At 40.0% G+C, this 22,143-nt stretch overlaps 1 protein-coding gene across 6 annotated transcripts in view; it reads right to left on the bottom strand.

The window, feature by feature from the left end:
• Positions 1 to 22,143, bottom strand: part of FARP1 (FERM, ARH/RhoGEF and pleckstrin domain protein 1) — a 174,851-nt gene that overhangs the window by 45,179 nt on the left and 107,529 nt on the right. For 4 of the 6 annotated variants that reach the window (XM_085305972.1, XM_085305976.1, XM_085305977.1 and 1 more), the window contains exons 3-12: positions 20,502 to 20,544; positions 19,048 to 19,126; positions 15,485 to 15,582; positions 10,505 to 10,619; positions 9,198 to 9,345; positions 6,279 to 6,374; positions 5,706 to 5,869; positions 3,821 to 3,889; positions 2,993 to 3,068; positions 373 to 610 (exon numbers count right to left, since the gene is read on the bottom strand). In XM_085305972.1, the coding sequence (XP_085162098.1) occupies positions 373 to 610; positions 2,993 to 3,068; positions 3,821 to 3,889; positions 5,706 to 5,869; positions 6,279 to 6,374; positions 9,198 to 9,345; positions 10,505 to 10,619; positions 15,485 to 15,582; positions 19,048 to 19,126; positions 20,502 to 20,544 (1,126 nt within the window). The remainder of the gene's footprint in view (positions 1 to 372; positions 611 to 2,992; positions 3,069 to 3,820; positions 3,890 to 5,705; positions 5,870 to 6,278; positions 6,375 to 9,197; positions 9,346 to 10,504; positions 10,620 to 15,484; positions 15,583 to 19,047; positions 19,127 to 20,501; positions 20,545 to 22,143) is intronic. The other 2 variants (XM_085305974.1, XM_085305975.1) reach the window with 1 other exon arrangement.

Genomic DNA, 22,143 nt, shown 5'->3' with positions numbered 1-22,143 from the left:
ACGGAGTAGCCAGTGGACTACGGCTCCCTGGCTCTCTAAACAGTTCATCAACCAGTGAGCTGTGCCTTGGCATCCTGGGGCTTCCCCCAGCGTAGAAGGAGAGATTAGCTGTGTTATCATCAAGGTACTCTTCAGAGAGATACTGGGAAGACTTTATAGAGGCTGAGGAATCCCTATACCTAGTTCTATTACGATTTTCGTCTCTATAGTGAATATAGGCACCACTGGTCAAATCACCCTCATAATTGTCATTTGTTTGGGAATATGACCGGGTTATTTGTCCTCTGAGGAGATCATACTCGCTATCTACATCACTGCAGTCAATGAAAGGAATGGAGGTGCTGCTGCCATGAGCAGCCCTGGAAGCTGGACCTGTGCTTGGTTGCTGTGACTGAGGTCTGTTCTGCATCCTGTCCTTAGTGGCCTCCTCTTCTTCCTCCACTGTTGACACCACTGCTCCATCCACCTTTCTGCTTTCCTTTGGGCTCTTCTTTAAGGAAGGGCTCCTGTGTTGTCCGGTGTCTTCTGTTGAAGCTTTCAATTCCTTCCCTTGCCGGCAGCTCTGCACTACCGCAGCATCATTGTCGTCTCCAAAGGCAAAGCTAGAGCTCTGGAAAGATAAAGGAGGGAAGGCAAAGGGGAGACAACGGGGAAAGAGAGGGGTGGGAGAAGAATGGAGTGGAAGGGAAGGGAGCCAGAGGGAAAAGGCTATGTGTAATTACGCACCAGCATTTTGYGCTGCAGGTTGCAGCAACATAGGTATCTCTTGAAACCAGAGGTAGTAACTCAAGCTTAAAAATGTATTAAAAGACAAAAACCCAGCGCTCTGATCTTGAAGAACAGATAATGGGGAAAAATACATATGCTAAGCCAAACGAAGACAAGGAAGGCAGAATCCAGGGACATATAAAAAGGGGTATTTGAGATGCTTCCATGCCCTAAGGCTGCCATCACCACCTGTTTGCATTACTCTGAGAAGCTGGAGGGGCAAGAAAGATATGAGATAAAGTCTGCACACTCTCCTTGCATAGACTAAAAAAGCTCAAAGGGCCTTGCCTGGGCTTCTGAACAGCCCAGCATTCAATCACTGGAGTGTACCTGCCACTCACTCTGGCTGGCTTTTCAACAAACAGAAATGTCAGCATCTGCCTGACAGCTTTACTCTCTCCTCCTGAGTTTGTCTTAGCAGTTATAAAATTCTAAAAAATATCTGAAATTGGTTGAATCTGTAGCAGAATTCTCTGAGTTTCTTGGATTTGCAGGAATGATAGAGTTGGAGAGTGTCTAAAGGAAGCAATACAGGGAAGGCAAAAGTGCTGGCAGCATTCTCAAATCATAGAAYGGTAAGGTTGGAAGGGACCTCTGGAGATCATCTAGTCCCACCCTCAGCGTAGCCCATAGCTGGACTGAACCTGCAACCTTGGCATTACCAGCACCACACTCTTAACATTACCTTGGTAGCTTGCACCTCCCATTTAAACTCTACATAAGGTAAGATTATGTGATTAAAGGCTCATGTCTACGAACATAAAAGAGCACAGAGGAATAGTGAACAGCAGAGAAACCCCCAGTAACGTAGTCAGAGAAATGGAGTACCCTTACCCAGCTCCCACCAGAGCTGGGTGAGCCATCAGCCCATGGTATGAAACACAACATGATGAGTCAACGAGAGAGACCAACAACTGGAGAGACCTGTGTGTATGCATACTGTGTGGGCATGTATGTCAGTATGTTAGTGCTAGTGAACATCAAGCCAGACTAGTTGGTGAATAGGACTGGCTTGGGAGCCAAGTATGGGAACAGCCATAGGCCTGAGCCAGATACTGGAAATATCAGAGAGGTCTGAGATTTGGCTACTGGAACGGATAGGAGGTCCAAGCCAGCTGCTGGTGAGACAGCTTTGCATGTGTGTTTCTCCATGTGCACAACAACTAGAAAACCAGGAGACTGAGGAGCCAGTTACTGGGTAGACCAGATATCTATGCCTAGCTACTGAAGGCATCCATAGTGTGTGTGTGTGCATGCATGCACTTGTGTGTTTAGATCTGAATATTAGCAACTGAAGGTGGGCTACAGACTGCAGGGGCTCTTACATCCAGCTTCCAATAACTTGAGGAATCTGAGGATCCAGAAGTTAGCTACTGGATAGCCTGAGTGTCTAAGTCCAGCTACTGGAGGGATCCACATTGTGTGTATGTATGTATGTTTTCTGCTGACAGATTTTCATCCTGGCTAGCCAAATAATGGAACATGATAAAGCCAATGGTATTGTTTGTGCTTGTAAGAGTGCTGTGTTTTCTGTTTTGATCTGTATTGCCAGCCATGTGTGTATGTATATATGTATTGTATACATGTATGTGTATGTGTGTGCGTGCAYGCTCATCTACTGGGAATGTGCGCTCAGTCTCACTAGTGGCTGACCTGGGAACGTGGTGTCACAGCAGCCTCGCGTGCATCAGGCTACTGGATGCAACAACTCCTAGCATGTAACAGCTATTAATAAAGACACATACGTTTTACATTTGGCATCTACCAAAGATAATGGCTTAGAAGTTCACAGCTGCAATTATTTTGAGGAACTATTCCTCCACTCTGGTTAACATAAAAAAAACACTTTGTCAGGGGCAAGAAAGACTCACCTACAGAGGAAAAGAATTAAATTTTTCCTCAGATGCAATCACCAGCAACAACCTGGGACCTCAGCATTAAGACTGTGGATTGCAATTTTTTAGATTGTCATTAGTTCAGCTCAGACAAGCTCACTGTTTGTGCTTGTCTTGTTATCTGGAAGCAACTTTTCTCTGCAGTGGAAATGAACTGTTCTACTCGCAGAAACTCAAACTTTTTATATGTGGGGCTCCTGAGCTCCCAGTTAAATGGAAAGCAATTAGAAAAGCCTGTGCTCCCTGATTTTCAAAACACCAATGGGTGGGGGCTAATCTAACAAGAAATGCTTAAAAGGCATCATCCAGTGTTTCATCACATCACTGACTTGTTTTGGCACCTCTGAATGCTGTTCTGAAGGCTGTGCAGTCAGACTTCTGATGGAATGAATCTTGCTGTGCTTCCTGAGGAAGAAAAGAAAATCACAGTGAGAAGCCATCTCAGGTTTTTCATCCATCGGCAAGAAGAGAAATGTCTCCTTGAAAAACTAAAGCTCTGATCAGTACTTTCATAGAAGTTTGCCCCTGCAACAGATTAACATTCCTCCTTTATTGTAAAATCTAAATGTGCAAATGCATGTTGCAAATATGCCGTTGTAAGAAAAGGGAAGGGCACTGAGGCAGAACATGAGTCATAAGCATAAAGTGTTGTCAGGGTCTTTTGTACATTTTGGCCATGACTTTCAGTTGACCATGAGCAAGATGAGTTTGGACAGAACTGGCTCTAGCAAACTGGCAGCCTTCCCTGGAGATCTCCTGCTTGAAGTTGGTTATGCCTATTTCTGTTACCTCCTTTCTATTCTCAGGTGAACATGCTTCCTTAAAAAGGAATCACATTCATTTCTGTTCACATAGATTAATCACATCCGACTGAAGAGGGTGCAAGTCAATACAGGAGGAAGTTACCTGCAATGATAGGGTGCTCACTGCTGAAAAACACATTGAAGACCATTGATTTTAAGTAAAATACAGGTTATGCCAACTTCTGCCAAAACATTCAGGACGAAGGGGATATTGTATTAGTGACAAACTGCCAAACCAGCAAAAAAAGGATTTTTACTTAGACTTATGCCAGGCTCTTAGAGTATAACTAACTGGAAAAGACCACTCTTCTTCTGTTAAAACATATCAGTATAGCTCATTTAGCTTTTTCTCACCTTTCAAATTGTACTTTTTTGTGTCCTCCTTCTTTAACATAGTCAAGGACTTGCTTCTGAGTCCGGCCGCTAGAAGAAAATCATAGTTAAGCCATCAATCTGAAGAAATGAGTCTGTCACATCTAATGGAATATACTATCTGGTCATAGACTTATATGTGATATGCAATTCTTTATGGGTCCCCACAGGGTAGACTAACATCCCATCATTCATGGCCTATGTTACAGCAACCAGAAAAATATTTCTTGCTATCACCATGACTGATGTTACTCATGTAGCATCAAAAGGAAGTGGACCTTGTCAGAAACCTTTTTTTAAAAAATCTTTTTGCATGTCACTTGCCTCTTTTTTGCTATGGAGATAACTTTTGATGCCATTTCAGAATCATCTGTATTCCACTGCGTGCTCTTTATGGGGGACTACACCATAACAGAGAGAGAAACTGCGGTTAAATTTTCCTCTCATGAACAAGAAACATTCCTGAATCCTTTTGAGAGTCAAATACCATCCTTACTCATTTTCACTAAACCCCACAACTAAGGGTAAAATAGCTGAGATGCATTTCATGACTCAGTTGCTAATATTAAAGACACCAAGTCAAGCTACATACATTTTTCTGCAAAGATTTAGGCTGGAGATCACTCTCTCCCTTTCTGCTATAGGCCGTGAAAAAGTAGTCAAAAGCCTATCACCTCCTTTTGTGCAGAGATACAAACTCCAAATGGAATTGAGAGCACTAAAGCAAACCCGCACCTCAAGAATGCTCAATAGAGAACAAGATCCTTCCCATTCATTATAGGCTTTTGCCTAATAATCACCACAGGGCCTGGAAAAAGTTACCAAACTACTCAACACTGATTACAGTGAATGTGGGATGTAGTCAAAACTTGCTCTCCAAAACAGAAGGTAAGTTGAATGCACCTGTATTTTTCTATTTATTCTGGCAGTAACTTAACAGTTTACACTACAGTTTAGCCAAAACATAGGTCCTTCCATATTAGCTGATCTACTCTGCAGGCAAGAAATAGAAAGCTGGGAGACATTTAGGATGGCCGTACCAACTATGTGCTTGTATAGGACTACTAGAGTTTTTGACTTTGCTTATAATCCAAGAAGATTTAGGCTTTCGAAAATCTGAACCAATACACACTGTAAAACCACTTGAACTCTGGATGCTGTGATACATCAGCATTACTGTGTTTATTAAGGCCTACACTAAACTAAATTATTTTTGTATATCAAGAACTGTGCTTAGTGTAGAGATACTATTTCAGCAAAGAGTATTTCTGGCTGTTCAGCTTACATCAGCTTCCCAAACAAAATAAACTGTATGAATAAAAGATTCCCCCCCCCCCGTATATAAAATACAGTATCTACAATAATGCTTCTGCTAACATAACAAAAAAGAACCCAACCCAACTATTGAAACCTTCCTACAGTTCTGACAATTTCACAGGTAGACTTGGTCCAAGCATAGGTGGTCATTTCACATAAACCCTTTGCAGGCATGATTCTCAGCATGAAGAAAAGACATTTCTTTTAATTGCACAGGGATGGGTTTACCACAGGGCTGCACAACGAAAATGCAAATCTCTACTCTGATACAGAGAAAAAAGTTCTCCCTAAACACAGGGGAGCTAGGGAGTGCCAGAGAGTTGCGAGCTAGCATTACTTAATATACAGGTGGATTTTGTTATCTGAAAACAGCTGGAGTCAGTGTACCTCATATCCTACCTCCAGAAAGCTACTCTGCAGTGGCTATCATAAAATGAATGCAAACTTTCCTATAGCCTTCTTTGCATTATTCTGGCTGAGAAGGTGCAACAGAAAATATAAAGAAGCAAAACGCAACTTTGAAAAGTGGAACAAAGAAAGCAGATCTCACCTGAACCTAAATGATGAACCTCTAGAAAAGAGGACAGGTTTAGGCTTTGGTTTAGGCTCCTCAAAAAGCCTGAAAAAGGCATGATGTTCCACACAGATCTTCCAGAAAGACTTGCAAAAATCTCGACTGGCCATAAGGAACTCTAGGGTGTCCTGGAACGAACTCTGAAAGTTGAGAAAGCATTCACAATGTGAACAAGCAAACACTACACATTACAGAGATGAACTGACAAAACAGGTGCTATGCTACAAAAAATGCTTTCTCCTGATTCGCTAGCTTCCAGGCTTAGCAGTCCRTGTCCTTCTCCCTTTGAAATATCACTGATCTGCCAGGCAATATCTGAGCTATGGCTCAAACTTCCTTTCATTGTCAAATACGACAGAGATAAACCAGAGATATTAACATGTTAAGGGGGCTTAATATTTTGAGGTAGTTTGCATACCACAGCTTAAGAACTTCAATTCAATACCAGGAAGGCAGCCAGAAGAAGACTCTGTGACATTCAGTTCACATCCCCATCGCCAGGATTGCTCACCTGAGTTACTGATTCATCAGTTCCTAAGAAGGACTTACATTTACATCAGGCCGCAGCTTGATAAGAAAACGTTTCCTCTTGAAGCTCAGCTTTCGAACCTTAGCCCAGTTGAAGGCATTGATCTTGGTGTGACCCTATAGAGGACAGAGCCAGAAGATTTTAAGCATTCCAGACATGAATGGAGAAATCTAAACCACTAAAGAAAGCTTCTAATACATTAATTATCTATTCACTTCACTTGCCATCATGATATTTCTTATCATTCTTGCTCTGATATGGCAAACACATTCTTAAGCATCTAGAGCTGTGACTGAAGGCAGATAGTTAAAGACTTGCATATTTATAGAACTAGGCACACTGAGTTGTTGTGAAGGTATCAAACCCTGTATCACAGCACAGAACAGGGAGGCCTAGCTTTTGCCAGATGATGTTACCTTGCTCCAGTATGCATGCAAAAAATTCTACTTTCCTTACATTGTGCAGGAACTTCCAAGAAAGCATGACATGCAGCTGGGAACACTAAGCTCCCAGCCTTCCTATATGGCCAACAGAGACAGAGTAGCATCTCCAAAGGAGGACTCAGATTTCAGTGGACTAAGTCACCTCCCAGAGGTGCCTCCTTCTCACTCCACCAGCTACAGAGAATGCAGGGAATCCAGACCACCAACATAGTCACCTCCCTTTGATGGGATAGATTTTTTTCCTATCTGTCTGTCTACAGAGCAAAATAAACATCCCTTTAAATATCACTATACTGAAAAAAACAGCAACTACAAATACTGACCTTTCATAGGGAGCAACAGAATTAAAAGGAAACTAAATACATTACGTGACATTTACGTGAAGAGTCAAAAAACTTCAGAAGCAAACAGCAAGCCTTAGAGAAATTCTCTCAGAAACGCTACATGACTCCCAGCCACCGCATTATTTATCCCCCTGCCCCCCGAAGTCTAATTCTTAATCCATTAGAATTTCAGCATTTTTCTAAAAAACTAATTATACCAGTTTGTTCAATAAAGAGTTCAATACAAACATGCCCATAGCATGGCATAGGTGTTTTAAAGAACAGCTACTACAGGATTGCTAAATGCACAAATGCATATTGATTTGGGCTTCATCACCAGATGGACATAGGAGTAGCAACAGTGTGACGACCTCTGTTAAGTCAGCCAGCTGTTTATGAATTTCATAATTAACCRCCCCTGCTGCATCAGCAGCACCACCTCCAATTTCTGAAAAAATGTCAGGATTTAAAAAAAGTCCATGTGGGTAATGTTTACGCCGTTTGTGAGCAAACTTCTATTTTCCTTGATGTCATTCTTACAACACTTCTATAGTACGGTTTCTCTCAGTTACATCCACGACAAAGAGATGGACGTACAGCTCCTGCCCTATGAATATGAATCCCTAAGCCCACTACTGAGCTCCAATTGCTGGAATCAATCTAGCAGGTCAAAGCCTGACCACAGAGATCCCTTTACAGTATTCAGTCTTGGAGCTTGATCTAGCAAAATTTCCAAGCTTTTTTGCAGGTCCTCCAAAAAGCTGCCCAAATACATCAGGACTGAGAACAAGAGGAGATAACTGAGTTGTAGAGCTTTACAAATCAGGCCTTGGGCCCTCAGATGGCAGCTACATCTTTTTGGAGGCATTCCAGCTGTCTGCTGGGACTCAGTGAGGCCCATGCTGTTTTGAGTGGGTATCTGCTTTCAGCTGTAAGATAAAGTCCTAATTTACAAAATTTTGAAACTCATTAATTCAGCTGATGAAAATACTGTGGGGGGAGCTGGGGAAGGGTCTACATATACAATTATTTGAGATATGTGCACATCTAACAACGTCCTGACGTTCTCATACTTCAAGCTGTGCTTCACTTTTGTGGTTCTACTAGTGAGACGTTTGGTTGCTTGGGGTTCTTTATTATCATTTTTTAACTTAGACCTCAGAGCATTCAGATGAGATGGATTTCTGAGTTTCTTTTTTACATTTAGCCTTCTTTAATACAGGACTGGAAGCAGTTTTTAAAGTTCGAAATCATAGTATTTTAACTGACGTTAAAAAGTGAAAATAAAGAGTTGTTTTTGATAACGGTAGAAATAAAAGTTATATAGAGCAGTTTGCTTACTATTTTTAATACAGAGTGAGGAAACCAGCATTTTGGAGGCTAGAACACATAAGTACATATGAAGTGAAACCAGTTTACACCAGCTGACTATCTGGACCTTTGTAATTGTTAAAGAGCCGAATTTATTACTTACCTAAGTGGAATGAGAGAACAAAAGTTTGATGAACTTGCTAAGGACATTTCATGACATTTATTAGGCTGACTGTGGTGGGGGAAAGAGAGGAAAGGGACCTAAGGAACAAAGATTATGGACTTTTTATGCTCCTTTATGGAAGGAATGAAGATTCACAGGTTTAGTAAGGGTTGAATAACAGCTGTCAGTCTCCTCTTATCTCCCAGTTGCACCTTGGCTGGGAGATAATACACAAGGCTGGTCAACAAAATTTAAAAACCTTTGACAAAAGTAACACTATGGAGTGTTTGTATTGACTTTTTGTATCTTTCTCCACGTAATCCAACTTCTCTGCTTCACACCCACTTAAGATGCATCACGTCTGAAGGTGACCTGCCTGCCCTTATATGCTGGAGGTGTCAGTATGACCAACTTGCAGATTGCCAACTGCAGATCAGTTTGCATCTTCAACAGCACATTGTGGCTGGAGATGGAGTTCCACCCTGTGTGGGCAAATAAGGTAAGTGTCCCTGGCAGAGAAGGATCAAATGCAACTATAAAAAGTTTAAGGTCACTGTTGGCTTGTTGGAAAACATTTGGAAGTTCTTGAATTTTTCCAACCAAATTCTCAGAGACATGGTTGAGGTCTTAAAATTCTTATTGTTATGAGAGATTTTTCTGCTTTATAAAGCACATAGCCATAATCTGAGCAGCTCTAACCTGAAATACCAGAATGCCTGTGTTGGCAACAGCCAGGTTGATTTTTGTCCCTTCTCTGTCCTTGGCTGGATGTAAGCGTATTCCATACATCTCCAGCCGACGAGCAATCTCCAAAAGCTGGAAGTCAGACTCTGCTGGTGTCTGTCCCCTTGAAAATCAAAACACAGAAAAAGACACAGATTCTTCAAACCTTTTCACAGAAATCAATAGATCCTCTGAAGAACAAAGAGCCATATCTTCACAGAGTCTGAAATCTGTCAGTGGTACCTTATCTGCATGGTTGCTTGACATCCCTACTTTTATATCAGCTAGAAAAATAACTTCATCTTAGTGCAAACAAATACCAAAGAAACCACAGATTTTACAGTCTACTAGAAATTTTGATCATTCCAATTCTGAGACACCTTAAACAACCAGATCTTAAAGTATCATCTTTAACAGAAGTCACTCTCTCTATATATATTTTCCATAGGAATAGCATATGATATTCCTAAGCAAATTCATAAAAGTTTATAAGAATGCTATTTGAGCGAATATGATAAAAAAGTAAAACATAAGATATGAGTGCCTTAATACAAATATTGTGAACCCATAAGCACTAAATTCCTCAAATAAATTATGAAAAAGTTCTGATTATTACTGCTATAAAACTCTAAACCACTCATCTCCAACTCGTTAGTTCAAAATGAAACTGTTCAAGTCTTGAAGTGTTCTCAAAAGCAGAAATAGACCTTTCTGTGCTTTATTCTTAATTCTTTAAACCACCTTCTACTACTAGTCTCTTTTTCAGGACTTAGGACACCAAGTCACCAATTTGCAACATCATCTTGAATCCTATTTCCCAAATCCTTAACTCTGCAAGCACTCTGTGCTTTCCCTAAAACTATTATTAAAAACTTTTTTAACCTGTCTCTAAATACAGCATGGAAAAGTGAAAATGCAACATTCTACATCCTTGAAATCAGAGAGTCTACTGTCACAAGTGCCTGACTGATCAGTCATCATCTGCAATCATATCTGCATGCACAAAATCAGCAGTGAAGCATTTTGTATGAAATAGACTGTAAAATAACTGCATGCTTGAATGAATATCAAAATCAATTGCTCTTTAAACATCCTGTTATGATGACGGGGAAAGATGGCAGTAACCTTCAGGAAACGCATAGGCTTGAATCCTTTTTTTGAGTAGTAACCTTTGAGAAACTCAGAGGCCTGAATCTCTTCTATACTTACAATCTAGCATGTATGCACATTTAGAAACACACTGAAGGAAAAGACGACTAATAACAAGGAAAAAAAAGGCTTACATGTGATTACGGTGAAATTCCATGATTTTGTCTTCTAGTGCTTCCTGTTGAGGTATATACTTGTTCTTCGCTAAGTGTTCACGATCTATGGTTTCATCAAAATCCCCAATCTCAGCTATGGAAAATTAAAAAAAAAAAAAAGGTATATTAAAATAGTGAATTAAATCTGCATTATTTAAGCAACCCAAAAGGTGTAGATTGCTGAGAATAGGACAGAGAAGCAAACACGGTTTGCTGTAAGTTGTGCCATGGGTTCGTGACGCAAACTCCCCTTCCTGTATTTTCCACACATTTCTCCATTCTCATCTATGACAATATCTGATGTGTGAAGCAGCCCAAGGATTCCTCCCATCCACCACAACCAAGTAAATAACTGTCAGACATCAGTTTACCAAATGAAGCCATCACAGTGCTTGACTTGTGTGTGGTGGATAAAGCTGGTGACTGGGAGGAGGACAGTGCTATTCCAGCAGACCCTACCGAGCTCTCTCACACCCATGGTGGTGCTCAACTGCACTTACCCCAAAACAGGCAAGCACAAGCTTCTTTCCCAAGCCCAAGCCCCACACTGTAATTCCTAGGGGAAACCAGAAGAGAGAGGCTTGTGTTTTGCTTGTTTCAACAGGTGCATGTCTTCCATCTCAGGGGGTTACGAAATATTTGTCTTCCTCTAATTTTGTAGCAATTTGAGGCACATTCTGTCTCCCTTCTCCTCAGAGTTGCTCCCATCTGCTGCAGTTACTCACTGAAGTGTGTGCAACAGTATGTCACACCCACCTTCCACTTTCCAGCCCATTCAGTGAGACTTCCTTTTTTGGGGAAGGGGAGGTAGGCAACCGACATGTCGGTGCCATATTACTATATTATTGCCTAGTACTCTCGAATGCCTCTGAAAATCTTGCTATTTGTTTTTTAACAGAACAATACAGCAGCCTCTGCTTGCAGACCTGCTGGAGTTATAGGAACAATACTACAACAAATGCTGCCACCTTATTAATGTGAGGTAAACTGAAATGCAGYTCCCTCAAATTAAATCTAGGCTACACTCAGACAAATTGTTCTGCAGATGGACCCATGCTCAGATCCTCGCCTCATCCTCACCTGAGGGTACCACCACCCTAGCTCTGCCATACAAATGATCCCATAATCCAGTTCTGTCCATAATGAGCTTGTTCAGAAAAAAGAAAGATTTAAGTATACTTTTAAGACACTGTATGTGATTTTTGACGGAATTTTTTCTGGGAGCAGATATATCTGCAAGTAGGGAGAGGAGAGCAATAACTATGCATAGGCTAGGAAGGTGAGGATCACAAGTACCTATGGAAGTCCTTTCAACCCAAATTGGCTGCAGCTACATGACTATTAATACTTAGGAGGTTGGAGAGGTCATGGTTGGAAAAAGAGTTGCTAATCGAGATTGTCTGATTCATAGAATCATAGAATTGGTAAGGTTGGACGGGACCTCTGGAGATCATCTACTCCAACCCTCAAACGAGTGGCCTGTACGAGGATCAAACCCACGACCTTGGCATTATTAGCACCACACTCTAATCAACCGAGCTAAATCTAACTGGTAATTCCCACCTTCTTCCTCATCCCATCTGCTCTGAATGATCCCTTGTGATAAGCAACTACAGACTTCCTTTTGAAGGAATATTTGAAAATCCTTCTTTGTAGAAAGGTCTCCTTTATCCCCATCTCAGAAGCAGCTCCATCACCCCAATTTTACTTGCCTCCAGTGTCACAAATCTTTGGGGTCCATCTTCAATCCTAACTCAAATGAAAGATTGTTTCCCTTCTTTAATGAAGCCASAAGCTTGTCTAGGTTTGCAGTGCCTCAAATGACATGAATTGGGCCTTGACTCTTTAAAATGTGTATCGTACCTTGTACATCCTTGTACACAGATGCAGTCAAATCCCCTTATGTAAGGCTTTCTTCAGAGCCCAGAGTACAGAAGACTCTTACTTCCCCCACATGATTTCTATAATGTTCTCTGCATCTGTCGACTGCAAATCCATTATCAAGATTGTCCTCTTGGCTTTCAAATTACTTCTGAATTTATTTTCCTTGACTCTGTACTCAATAGCTTCTCCTTCTTCCCTCTCTAACCCTCCTTCTTCATCTCAAATTCCTTTCTAATAGCATTCCCTCTAGAAAAGAGGGAGTTTTATCTTGAATAGTGCCAGCCCCTCATATAACTCTTCTTTAAAATCTCATGTGTTTCAGTCAARGATTGACTTCCACTGATAATCTCTTTTCTCTTATCCTGCAAGTGCATCACATCTCTCTCCATATTCTGTCTGCATTAGTACTTCTGGTATGTCTAATGCTCTATATTTCAGCTCTTTTCAGTCCATCTTCTTACTCCACACATTCACTTTCTGCATCATGCACTGTATCAAACCAATCTCTAACTTTTAACACTTTCTACAACATTTGAAGGTATTTCTATGTAGAATCTTTCATATATACAATCCATTCTGTAATACACATGCTAATTTAACAGAAACCTCTTTGCTGTCATATTACATATATATTTTTAACATAACAGTATATAACATCAGCCTAAGCTTGTATCCATAATATAAAGCCTTCTGGAATCAGATACCACCCCCCATGGAAACTGCTGATAGGCACAGCGCTGATAAGRCACAATATCTAAACTCCTGCCTTCTCAATCTTTCCACTTTGATATCAGTACTATTATYAGCTGTCAAGTTCTGTTTTTGTTGCAGGCAAACGTGTAATATTTTTTAGTTACTGAATAATAAGCCAAAGAGAAAATAGCAACAAAAGAGACCCATGTGAGTAGCATACAGCTATATACTTTTATCAGAGCAAATTTTCACAGAAAAATCTTTATGAGACACAAGACGGATAAATAAACGAGACAATCACGAAGTTCTAGCAGAGGTTTCCAGCAAACACAGTTACCCCAAAAAAGGGGGATGAGACAAAATCGTAAACACCAAAAAAAGCCCAGCCTGCAGTCAGGAGATGATGAGGGAAAACTCTCTGTCCAGAAGTGCAGTTTAGATCCTGTGAATGTTGTCTCCTGTCTGAGTGATTGATCTCTGACCTCCTTCAAAATGGGAAAACTCAGTTTTTCAGTACAGAGCCATTTTCCTTTACCCTCCATAAGGAGAATACTACTTTATTCTTAAAATCCAAATCAGAATCACTCTGGACCTCAAGTTTACAAGTGATGAAAAAGAGATTAAAARGACAAACTAAGAACAGTTCAAAACTACATGATCATTTCCAATAATTGAAGATAATTATGTAATTCAACAGCACAACATATCTCAGCAGCCTAAGAGCAGTGATGTTGATTTGCCATTTTCGTACACTTTAAAATGAAATTAGATAGGCTATAGCCCGGATCTGGAGAGAAAGCCTGCCTGCCCAGGTGTGTTGGGAGAAATGGCCAGGYGTATAATGGAAGATTTATGAAAAACATAAATTTGAGTTTGAATGTGAGGATGAAAAGCGGGAAAAAAGGAGAGAAGGGGGAAAAATGTGGATGCTTATAAAGGTGAATAGACATCCTGGGATTTTATCCTCTTATGCTGTTGCTTTAGGAAAGCAAGTTAGTAGTTGCCCGCTACAACAATTTAGACACCAGGGCTGTAGAGGGCTCAGTGAAGAATTTAATTGAGTAATCAGTAAGAGATACATAAGACACAAACTAGGATCTAAGTAGAAGTGATAAAGATATTGCACACAGAAATGCAGAGCTCAGGAGAAGATGATCATGAAACAATACCCCAAATGAAAAGACACAAATGTTAGGGTATCTTCTCCCCAATATGTTTCTTTGCACAGACATTTAGCAGGAGGACTCAACCCCTTAGAATGCACTCTAAYCCAGGATACTCGATTTCCCCAAACTATCACAGAGATGAAAAGAAGTCAGAAACATAGTTGGTGTGCTGAACACAGTGACAGGAAAAACTAAAAGACATAACAAGCAAAATAGCCAAGAATTTTCTTTTTTTTAAAGTCTGTGCTGCAAAAATATTCTGCTTTAAAAGGATAAGAGGAATACAGAATTTCACAGAGGCTGTACAACTTCTTATTGCTCCTCAGTAAMACTGGTCAATGATGACCATGGCAAATAGAAAATCACACAATATCTGCCTTTCCTTTTCAACAATGATCGACAAGGAACTACCTAACACCCAAACACACTCTGACAAAGCATCATGAGAACTATCTATTGATCACTTGTCTTTGCTGACAGCAATCTACATCAAACAGCACTTCTGTACTGGATTGTACAATGGCCATTCAAAACAACAGCTKATTATGACTGGATATTTCCATCAAGGCTTATACATGCTACTAAGTGTTTCTTCCTACTGTTATTCTCAATATAACTAACCATAATCTCTTGCAATGGAAAGCATATATTGCCTTCCAAGTGATTCAGAAAACACAAGAAGCTTTGATATGATAAAAAAAGAGTTTGATTCTACTGAACAGTTTTATTGTGCATTCTTTCAGATAAAAAACAAGCTTAAAATCTGTTGTTTTTTTCTTCCCTACTAGTTTCCTCTTAGGACTTTGATTTAGTCTGGCATTCAAAGCATGTTTATTTACTACATTCTCTAGACAGCATACAGATCTCCAGGAATTTGAATGCTCTGCTGACATGATACAATGTTAAATATAAATAATAAAACAGGAACTCAGGAGAAGAATTCARCCTGTTTGCTGCCACCTGAAAAATTTGCTTTTCAAAGCAGCCTTGTCACAGTGTCAGATGCAGTGCTTTAAAAATGAAAATCTAGTGTTCAGGAGATCTTTATCTGAAACAGTAAGTTACCAGTACTTTAGTGCCATTATACAGAAATATAATAAATCGCTCACGTGGCTTGACCCTCTCCCTACAGCAGCTATTAACAGGTAACTGAGCAAAGCACATCCAACCAATCATCCTGTTTCTCCTCCTGAAARGAAGAAAGAAGGGAACTTACACTGTACAATGTGTGAGATTAAGAGAGCAGTGCTGGTATCATTACACGTTAGCCTTCCCTGTGCCAGGTCCTGCTTCACTTGCAATGCAAATAGGTACCTGCAAAACAAAAGTGAACAAAAAGTTATACAAAGCATGAGAAAAGGAAGGAAAAATATTTCAAYGCTGACTCAGTTTTTGGCAACAAGTTCCTTTCACTCTTTGGGATCTAGGGAAATGATCTGATTTTTGTAAGCTCAGAGGTGAAATAAAACATAATAGATACTGTATTACAGCCATTAGGGTCTTACATAGTGGCTGCTTTGCAAAACCAAGRTATCTCTATTAGAGCAATGAGACCTGAAAGCAATGTGACAGCTATTATGCGCTCAGCAACCACACAACAAGCAGCACTAGATAATGGAGCTGCTTGTAACTATGAGGAAACGTCAGATAAACCAGTGAGATTTGGAGTTATCATTTGGTCCTTGTAGAATGCAAGCAGAACTTTAGAATTCTACCTTGGCATTGACCTGGAAATGAGGAACAAGATCTTAACTTAGCATCTCTAGTGAGCTCTGTTACTTTTGCAGTCCTATTACCTGCCCCACTGGTGCACCAATCATCGTTAATGTATTTATTTCCAAACCATCTCAGCCATGTAGRGCAGTTCTACACGGACAGTTTATAGACAAGAAACAGAAGTGCAGAGACACCACAGGTCCACAACGTTATTTCAGCATCTAAATTTCTACTAGTTTCAACAAGAATCAAAATTGCTTAGTCCCACTCAGCATTAAATTCTTAAGACAAGCTTTCAGGGAAATAAATGTAGCTGTAGGAGAAATGTAACTTGACTGGTTAGACACATTAACAAGCCTTCCAATGAMCGCAGTTCCTCTGTGAGAAAGCCTGTGCTCTGTAAACGTGTCACTTGATCAGATCCCATTTTCTGGAGTCTCTAGTTTTATACTACAAAAGAAAACAAAGTACCATGGGTTGGACACATGATATGGTTCCAGGGAGCAGCTTTGGCTGGCTAATCAGGTCAAGTATGCTGAATTYGATCTGGTTATAAACATTTGCTCAGTCCTTGGCATACAACATACCTTGGGCAGGGCAACTTCAGTGGTACATGCTCCACAGTGGTACTCCTGTTACACAGCTGAACCATAGTAGCTCAAGAAGAGATGCCAGGTTGATAGGTTTTTCACCTCTTTGAAACACAGTGAGCAAGCCCACTGTAAATACTTCATTACTACACTTGAGGGGATTTTAACCATACAACATTAATGCTGCATTTGTATGTGTTTCTTTTTTCTGTCTACCTATTTGTGCCTGTGAGCAACAGAAAGAGGTGCTACAGTGTTGGGGATTACAGACTTACAGCTGTGTAGGACAGTAGCACATGTTATCAAACTGACCATTATTTCACCGCGTAACTCATTCCTTCATACTAAAAACGATGGTCCAAAGGCATTACAAAAGGAATACCTATCATATAAAAAGGACAGAGTAAAGGAGTTAAAAGAGAATAATAGGAGTATATAGTATTGGGAAAGGTACCCAAACCACAGGAGCTTCCTCTACACAATCAGAAGTTTTATATATCTGATCTTAATATTATTAGTAGAATGCTCCCTTACAAAAGCTAAATCACTGTGAAAAACTGTAATTTTTAATTTCTCTTGTAGCTGTCAGTCTCTTGACAATGGGGAAGGCTGTATCTTGGAAACTGCTAGCACCATCAAAAGATCAGCATTGAATTTACCAGATGAAAATTGCCTTCTTTCTACTGAGTCAGCWGTTCTCATCTGATTTCAATATGAAGATATTTCCAATCAGAGGTCTACTCCAAACAACATAGATGGGATTTTCTCATGAGAAAAGTTCACCCATAGCATGCTCTACTCAGAACAAAAGAAACTAATGCTTGTACTTGAAGTACAGAAACTTGGATCTTTATCTTGCTGATATGAAAGCAAGCACACAAACCATGTTGATTTGATTTGTCTTCTATAAATTATATAGATAACTGAGTTGAAGAATATGAAAACCAACATACACCGTAAATGAAATAATATAGCAGATCTAAGTTAATGTTCTTTTCAAACTTGCACAGTGTCTTCTTTTTCTCTCTCTTTTCTAGAAAGGAGGAGATATGTTGACAGAGAGACAGGTATCTCTGCCTAGTCATACAAAGTTCACCCTGGCAGGGAAGTAAAACACCAGAATGATGTGTAAGCTGCTTCTCCGAGTGATGAAGCTGTTCCCTGTGGATATGCTTTCATATCCCTCAGACTGCTGTGTACATACACATTCAGGGTCCATAATTTACACATTTAAAAATCTAATCAAAAAAAAATCACTAAGATTCAAAGAAGTGTCTCCAGACAACCAAAATCAATTTACAGTGCATGTACTAAGCAACTGATATGCAGAACACCTACTCAGAAACAKGAATTTTTCATTAGTAATATTACAAGTTTTCATTCAGATCTTYACTATGTTCCTCAGCTTTTCAAGCATTCTTCCTACATTAAGGCCAGCAGGAGATACCAATCATTTTTATTCCATTCTGTTGTTTTATTACCAAAATAAAACAAGACAGAGACATATGCAGAACACACTTTTACTAAACACCATGAAGGTGGACTTGTTCTTTGTAAAGCACTTTAACAAATACAAAAGTTCTTTGCAAAACAGGACTTCATCCTATGGGAGGACTGAAAGTAAAAACTAATAGAAYAGTGAAAATACTGAATCAGAACAGAAAAAAATGCAGTTACAGATGTAGTTAAAGACTGTAGACCAGAAGAAGAGTTGAAAAGTTTCATCAAAGAAATACTGCAATGGAACCAAATGTTTTTGATTGAAAAGGGACCTGCTAGTGAAGAAGAATCTTAACAGGTCTCTCATATATATGTTCACTAATCTAGAAATATGACTCTTCTATCTTGCCTACATCATGTGAAATTTAAGAGTTCAAATTAGATTTTTAAAGAACATTGAAAACAAACACATTTAAGGTACTCCTTCCGTGTACAGGTATGCTGCTCTCTACTTTTCTTTTACTTTTCTTTYTCAGTCAAATCTTTCCATTTCTCCATCTAAGAAGTCACACGCCCACCCACGCAAACCTTTGGTGTTTGCGTTGGTTCTATGAATAGGGTCCCCCAAAAGCTGGGGCAATTTAGGCAAATCAATTCTCTCCCAGAGGTGGGTGCAGAGTTGCATGTGACCGTCTGCAAGGGGAGGTCTCCAGGGCACCCATATGCGGCTCAGTCCAGGATCCTTCCAATGTTATTGCCAAAGAGGCTTGGAGAACTCTGAATTGTCTTCTCTTGAGGAGGGTAAAGCTCTCCCAGGACCGCATATCCAACAARGCAAAGGACTCCTGCACTCTGCAGAACCTCTTAGCACAGAGTCTTATGCTCCTGTTTTCCAGATGCATTCAAAGGTGATGCAAATAACATCAAGTTAGTATAGAGAGGGAGACAACGATAGTCACCCAGTCACTTAATATTCCACGTTCTCCCCACTGTCTACTAGAGATTAAAAGAATAGAGCTACACAACTACTAACCTTGTTAGTTCTTCCTGCAGCTGAGCATGGTCAGGTGGGAAGAATTTTACCACAAATTTTACAACAACGTGCTTCGGTCCTAGGGAACGTCAAAGGAAATTAGTGATATATTTGTAACATGCTGCCCAAATTTTATTATACAGAACGATGTACAATGGATGGTTTGTAGAATATCATAGAATCAGTAAGGTTGGAAAGGACCTTTGGAGATCATCTAGTCCAACCCTCCTGCTCAAGCAGGGTCACCTAGAGCATGGTAGACAGGGTTGCATCCAGGCAGGTCTTGAGTATCTCCAGAGAAGGAGACTCCACAACCTCTCTGCGCAACCTGTTCCAGTGCTCCGTCACTCTCACAGTATGCAATGCATGGATACCTGCTAACCTCCATCCTGTGTCAGTATTTTTGATGTTCTTAAAAAAGACACAATAAATTAATGTACAATAGATGAGAACGGTGACCAGGTGGAAGGATGCTCTGCCAAAACCAAGCCTGTTTTTAGTTACTGCATCAGTTGATCCTGTAAAATGTATCRCCTGTCTGTCATCCTTGCTTCTGAACAGGAGGATACTAAAACACACTGTGTTTTTCAAGTCCACTAGCAAATTATTATTTCTATTTTAACAGCGGCATAGTTGTTTGGACTCTTTAAAAATATGCTCAATGACAAAAAGAGCAACGCACCTCTCTCTCATCAGAGGGAGAGTTTTCACAGAATCCACTCATACTTATATGACTGGTTTGTATCTGTTCATGTGCTCTGGAGAGGTGCCCATGAAAACTTGATCTCCAGAGCATATAACTGTAAATGAAATACTTTGCTGACATTTGATAAAGAAACAAAATCACCCAARCCCTTCCTGTTTGCTTCTACTTCTCCCAAGGCTGCCAGACATTTACAATGTCCTTTCCTCTCCAGYCACCCACCATGACATGCCCTGACTTCTTTAATCCAACTATTTTCTGCTCTTGGTCTAAGACAGTTCCAAGTTCCGTGGCAATGTCCCAGACAGCTGTAGCATACTTGCTTCCTTCTTCCCATTAATAATTTCTTCCAGTTCTTCTTCCATCCTGATTACTGCTACYGTTCTGCAAGGTACGTTTCTTTTGTTGTATGCTTTTTCTTTTTTCCCTCAACAGAAGTGCTCCTTCCATTGACACCACTGCCTCAGTTCCACACTTCTAGTGACTGACTAAGCCTTCCAAAATTGGCTACTGGTTTAAGCCTTTCAATAGAAAAGGCAAAACTAGATGTGACCAATGTCTATGTGCTTTGCAGAATTTGTTGCTGCAGCAGAATTTGACTGCATACAGTACATCTTTTAAGGATAGAGATTAAAAAGAATAACCCCAACAGTAAAGAAAATTGAGAGGTTAACAATACCAATTGACAGAGCAGTCATTTATTCAAYTATTTTCAGACAGATACAAAGAATGACAGCAAGGAAGTACTTACTTCTAATTTGTTTCATAACAGGCTTCAAAAGATCGAGCCACACCTGAAAACAAAAGAAGGTGGCGTTATCATCTCTGAAAAAGTGGTGCTTGTTTATCATTGCACTACTTGGTTATTCATTTACTTATTTAATTTCTCCAGTACGGTCACTATACTTAATAAGCTATCACCGTAGCACAGCTTTTGAAGCAGTAAAAATTCAGAGAACTGGGAAAACAGCGTTCACCAAGGAAGAGATTTTCCCCTTATTTATCTTGGATAGTAGTAATCACAGCAAGTTTGGCTAGTAACCATTCTTTTTGCAGAAAGGAAACTGAAACAAGAAATTAAGAGAGAGACACTCCTACGCTACCATTGCGGTCCTTGAGAATAACACAAGGATGTCTYCCTCCATCAGGGAGGCTGGAGCCAGCTCCACTCTGAGCAAACAGCAGCAATGTAAACAAAAGAGCATCACCTGAATTAATCTACAGAAATGCAAGTGAAAGAGGCTGATATTTGCCTTTGAGTTGGGAATCCTGGACAAATAGAGAAATGAGGAGAAAGCAGCAGCCTCCTGGTTTTGGGGTCCCCACAAGAGTCCCCTAGTGAGGCTCAGACAYGAATGTGGAGGTCCTCGCCTTAGCCCCAAGGAGATAAAGGATTCTCACAGTTGCTAGGTGGAGAAGGGATGTTCTCGCAGGTCAAGAGCATTAGGCAGACACAGCTCAAAGCATTTGGGAAAAGCAAGCTTACTCTCTCACTGCGTAGCATTTTCTCTTTTCTATAAAYCTAGGAAGCCCAGGCTTAGGCTTTCCTGATTGGGTACAGTGTAATTTCTGATAAAGCTTTATTTTCATCTGTTTTCTAACAAGCTGTTTTTAAGGAAGTTGTGTGGGTCTTTCTCTCAGCTTTCAAAAAAGAAGSAATGGATGAAAACGCTGTGGCCAGTGCCCACAGCCTCATTTGGCAGTCTCAGTTGGAAGGGTCCAGATGAATAACCTATTTTCCTCACACAGCTTACAAAAAGCTGAGGGAGAATCACCCAGAAGATAAAAGCCAAACAGCTTATGGGGACTGAAGAAGCGTGACAGCTCACACTCTTCAGCTGGTAACAATATACAAATCTTGGGTACAGTTATCTCACTGAATTGCATGGAGCCTTCCTTGGAGACATTTAGAAYTTAGGTAGGAACATCCTACAACCTTCACAAAGGTTAAAACCATTAAAAAACAAATTAACCAAGTTGTCCTCTGTTAAAAAACATATGTTATATAATACACCCACATACATATATATCAATGAATACACTTTTGACCTTGAATAATTTTAGATTATGCATAGACTGAAACATACTCAAAATATCCATTTTACAAAATCACCTGTGAAGCCAGACAGAAACAGGCATACTTTTCCTGTTATAACTGTTCCAATGTTGTTTGCTATTTTCACAGTTGCTATACCAGTGACGTACTTTAACAGTGCTTCCAATTTGCCAAGACCTTACATTCAAGCACTTTTAAACTTGCTAATGTTTCTCAATGGAATTGTTCTATGTTTCTCAGCCTCTGAAAGTGTGTTTTTTTTTTTTGAATGGCTAAAGTCATTCAAATTCTTTGTTATCCAAGAATAAGAAAATGGTATTTATCACCTGTTAAACTG

This window comes from Rhea americana, unplaced genomic scaffold (genome assembly GCF_003343005.1).
Source record: "Rhea americana isolate MKP2758 unplaced genomic scaffold, rheAme1 scaffold_23, whole genome shotgun sequence".
NCBI lineage: Eukaryota > Metazoa > Chordata > Aves > Rheiformes > Rheidae > Rhea > Rhea americana.
Note: the sequence above shows the minus strand (reverse complement) of the source record. Positions and strands in the feature narration are given on the sequence as shown.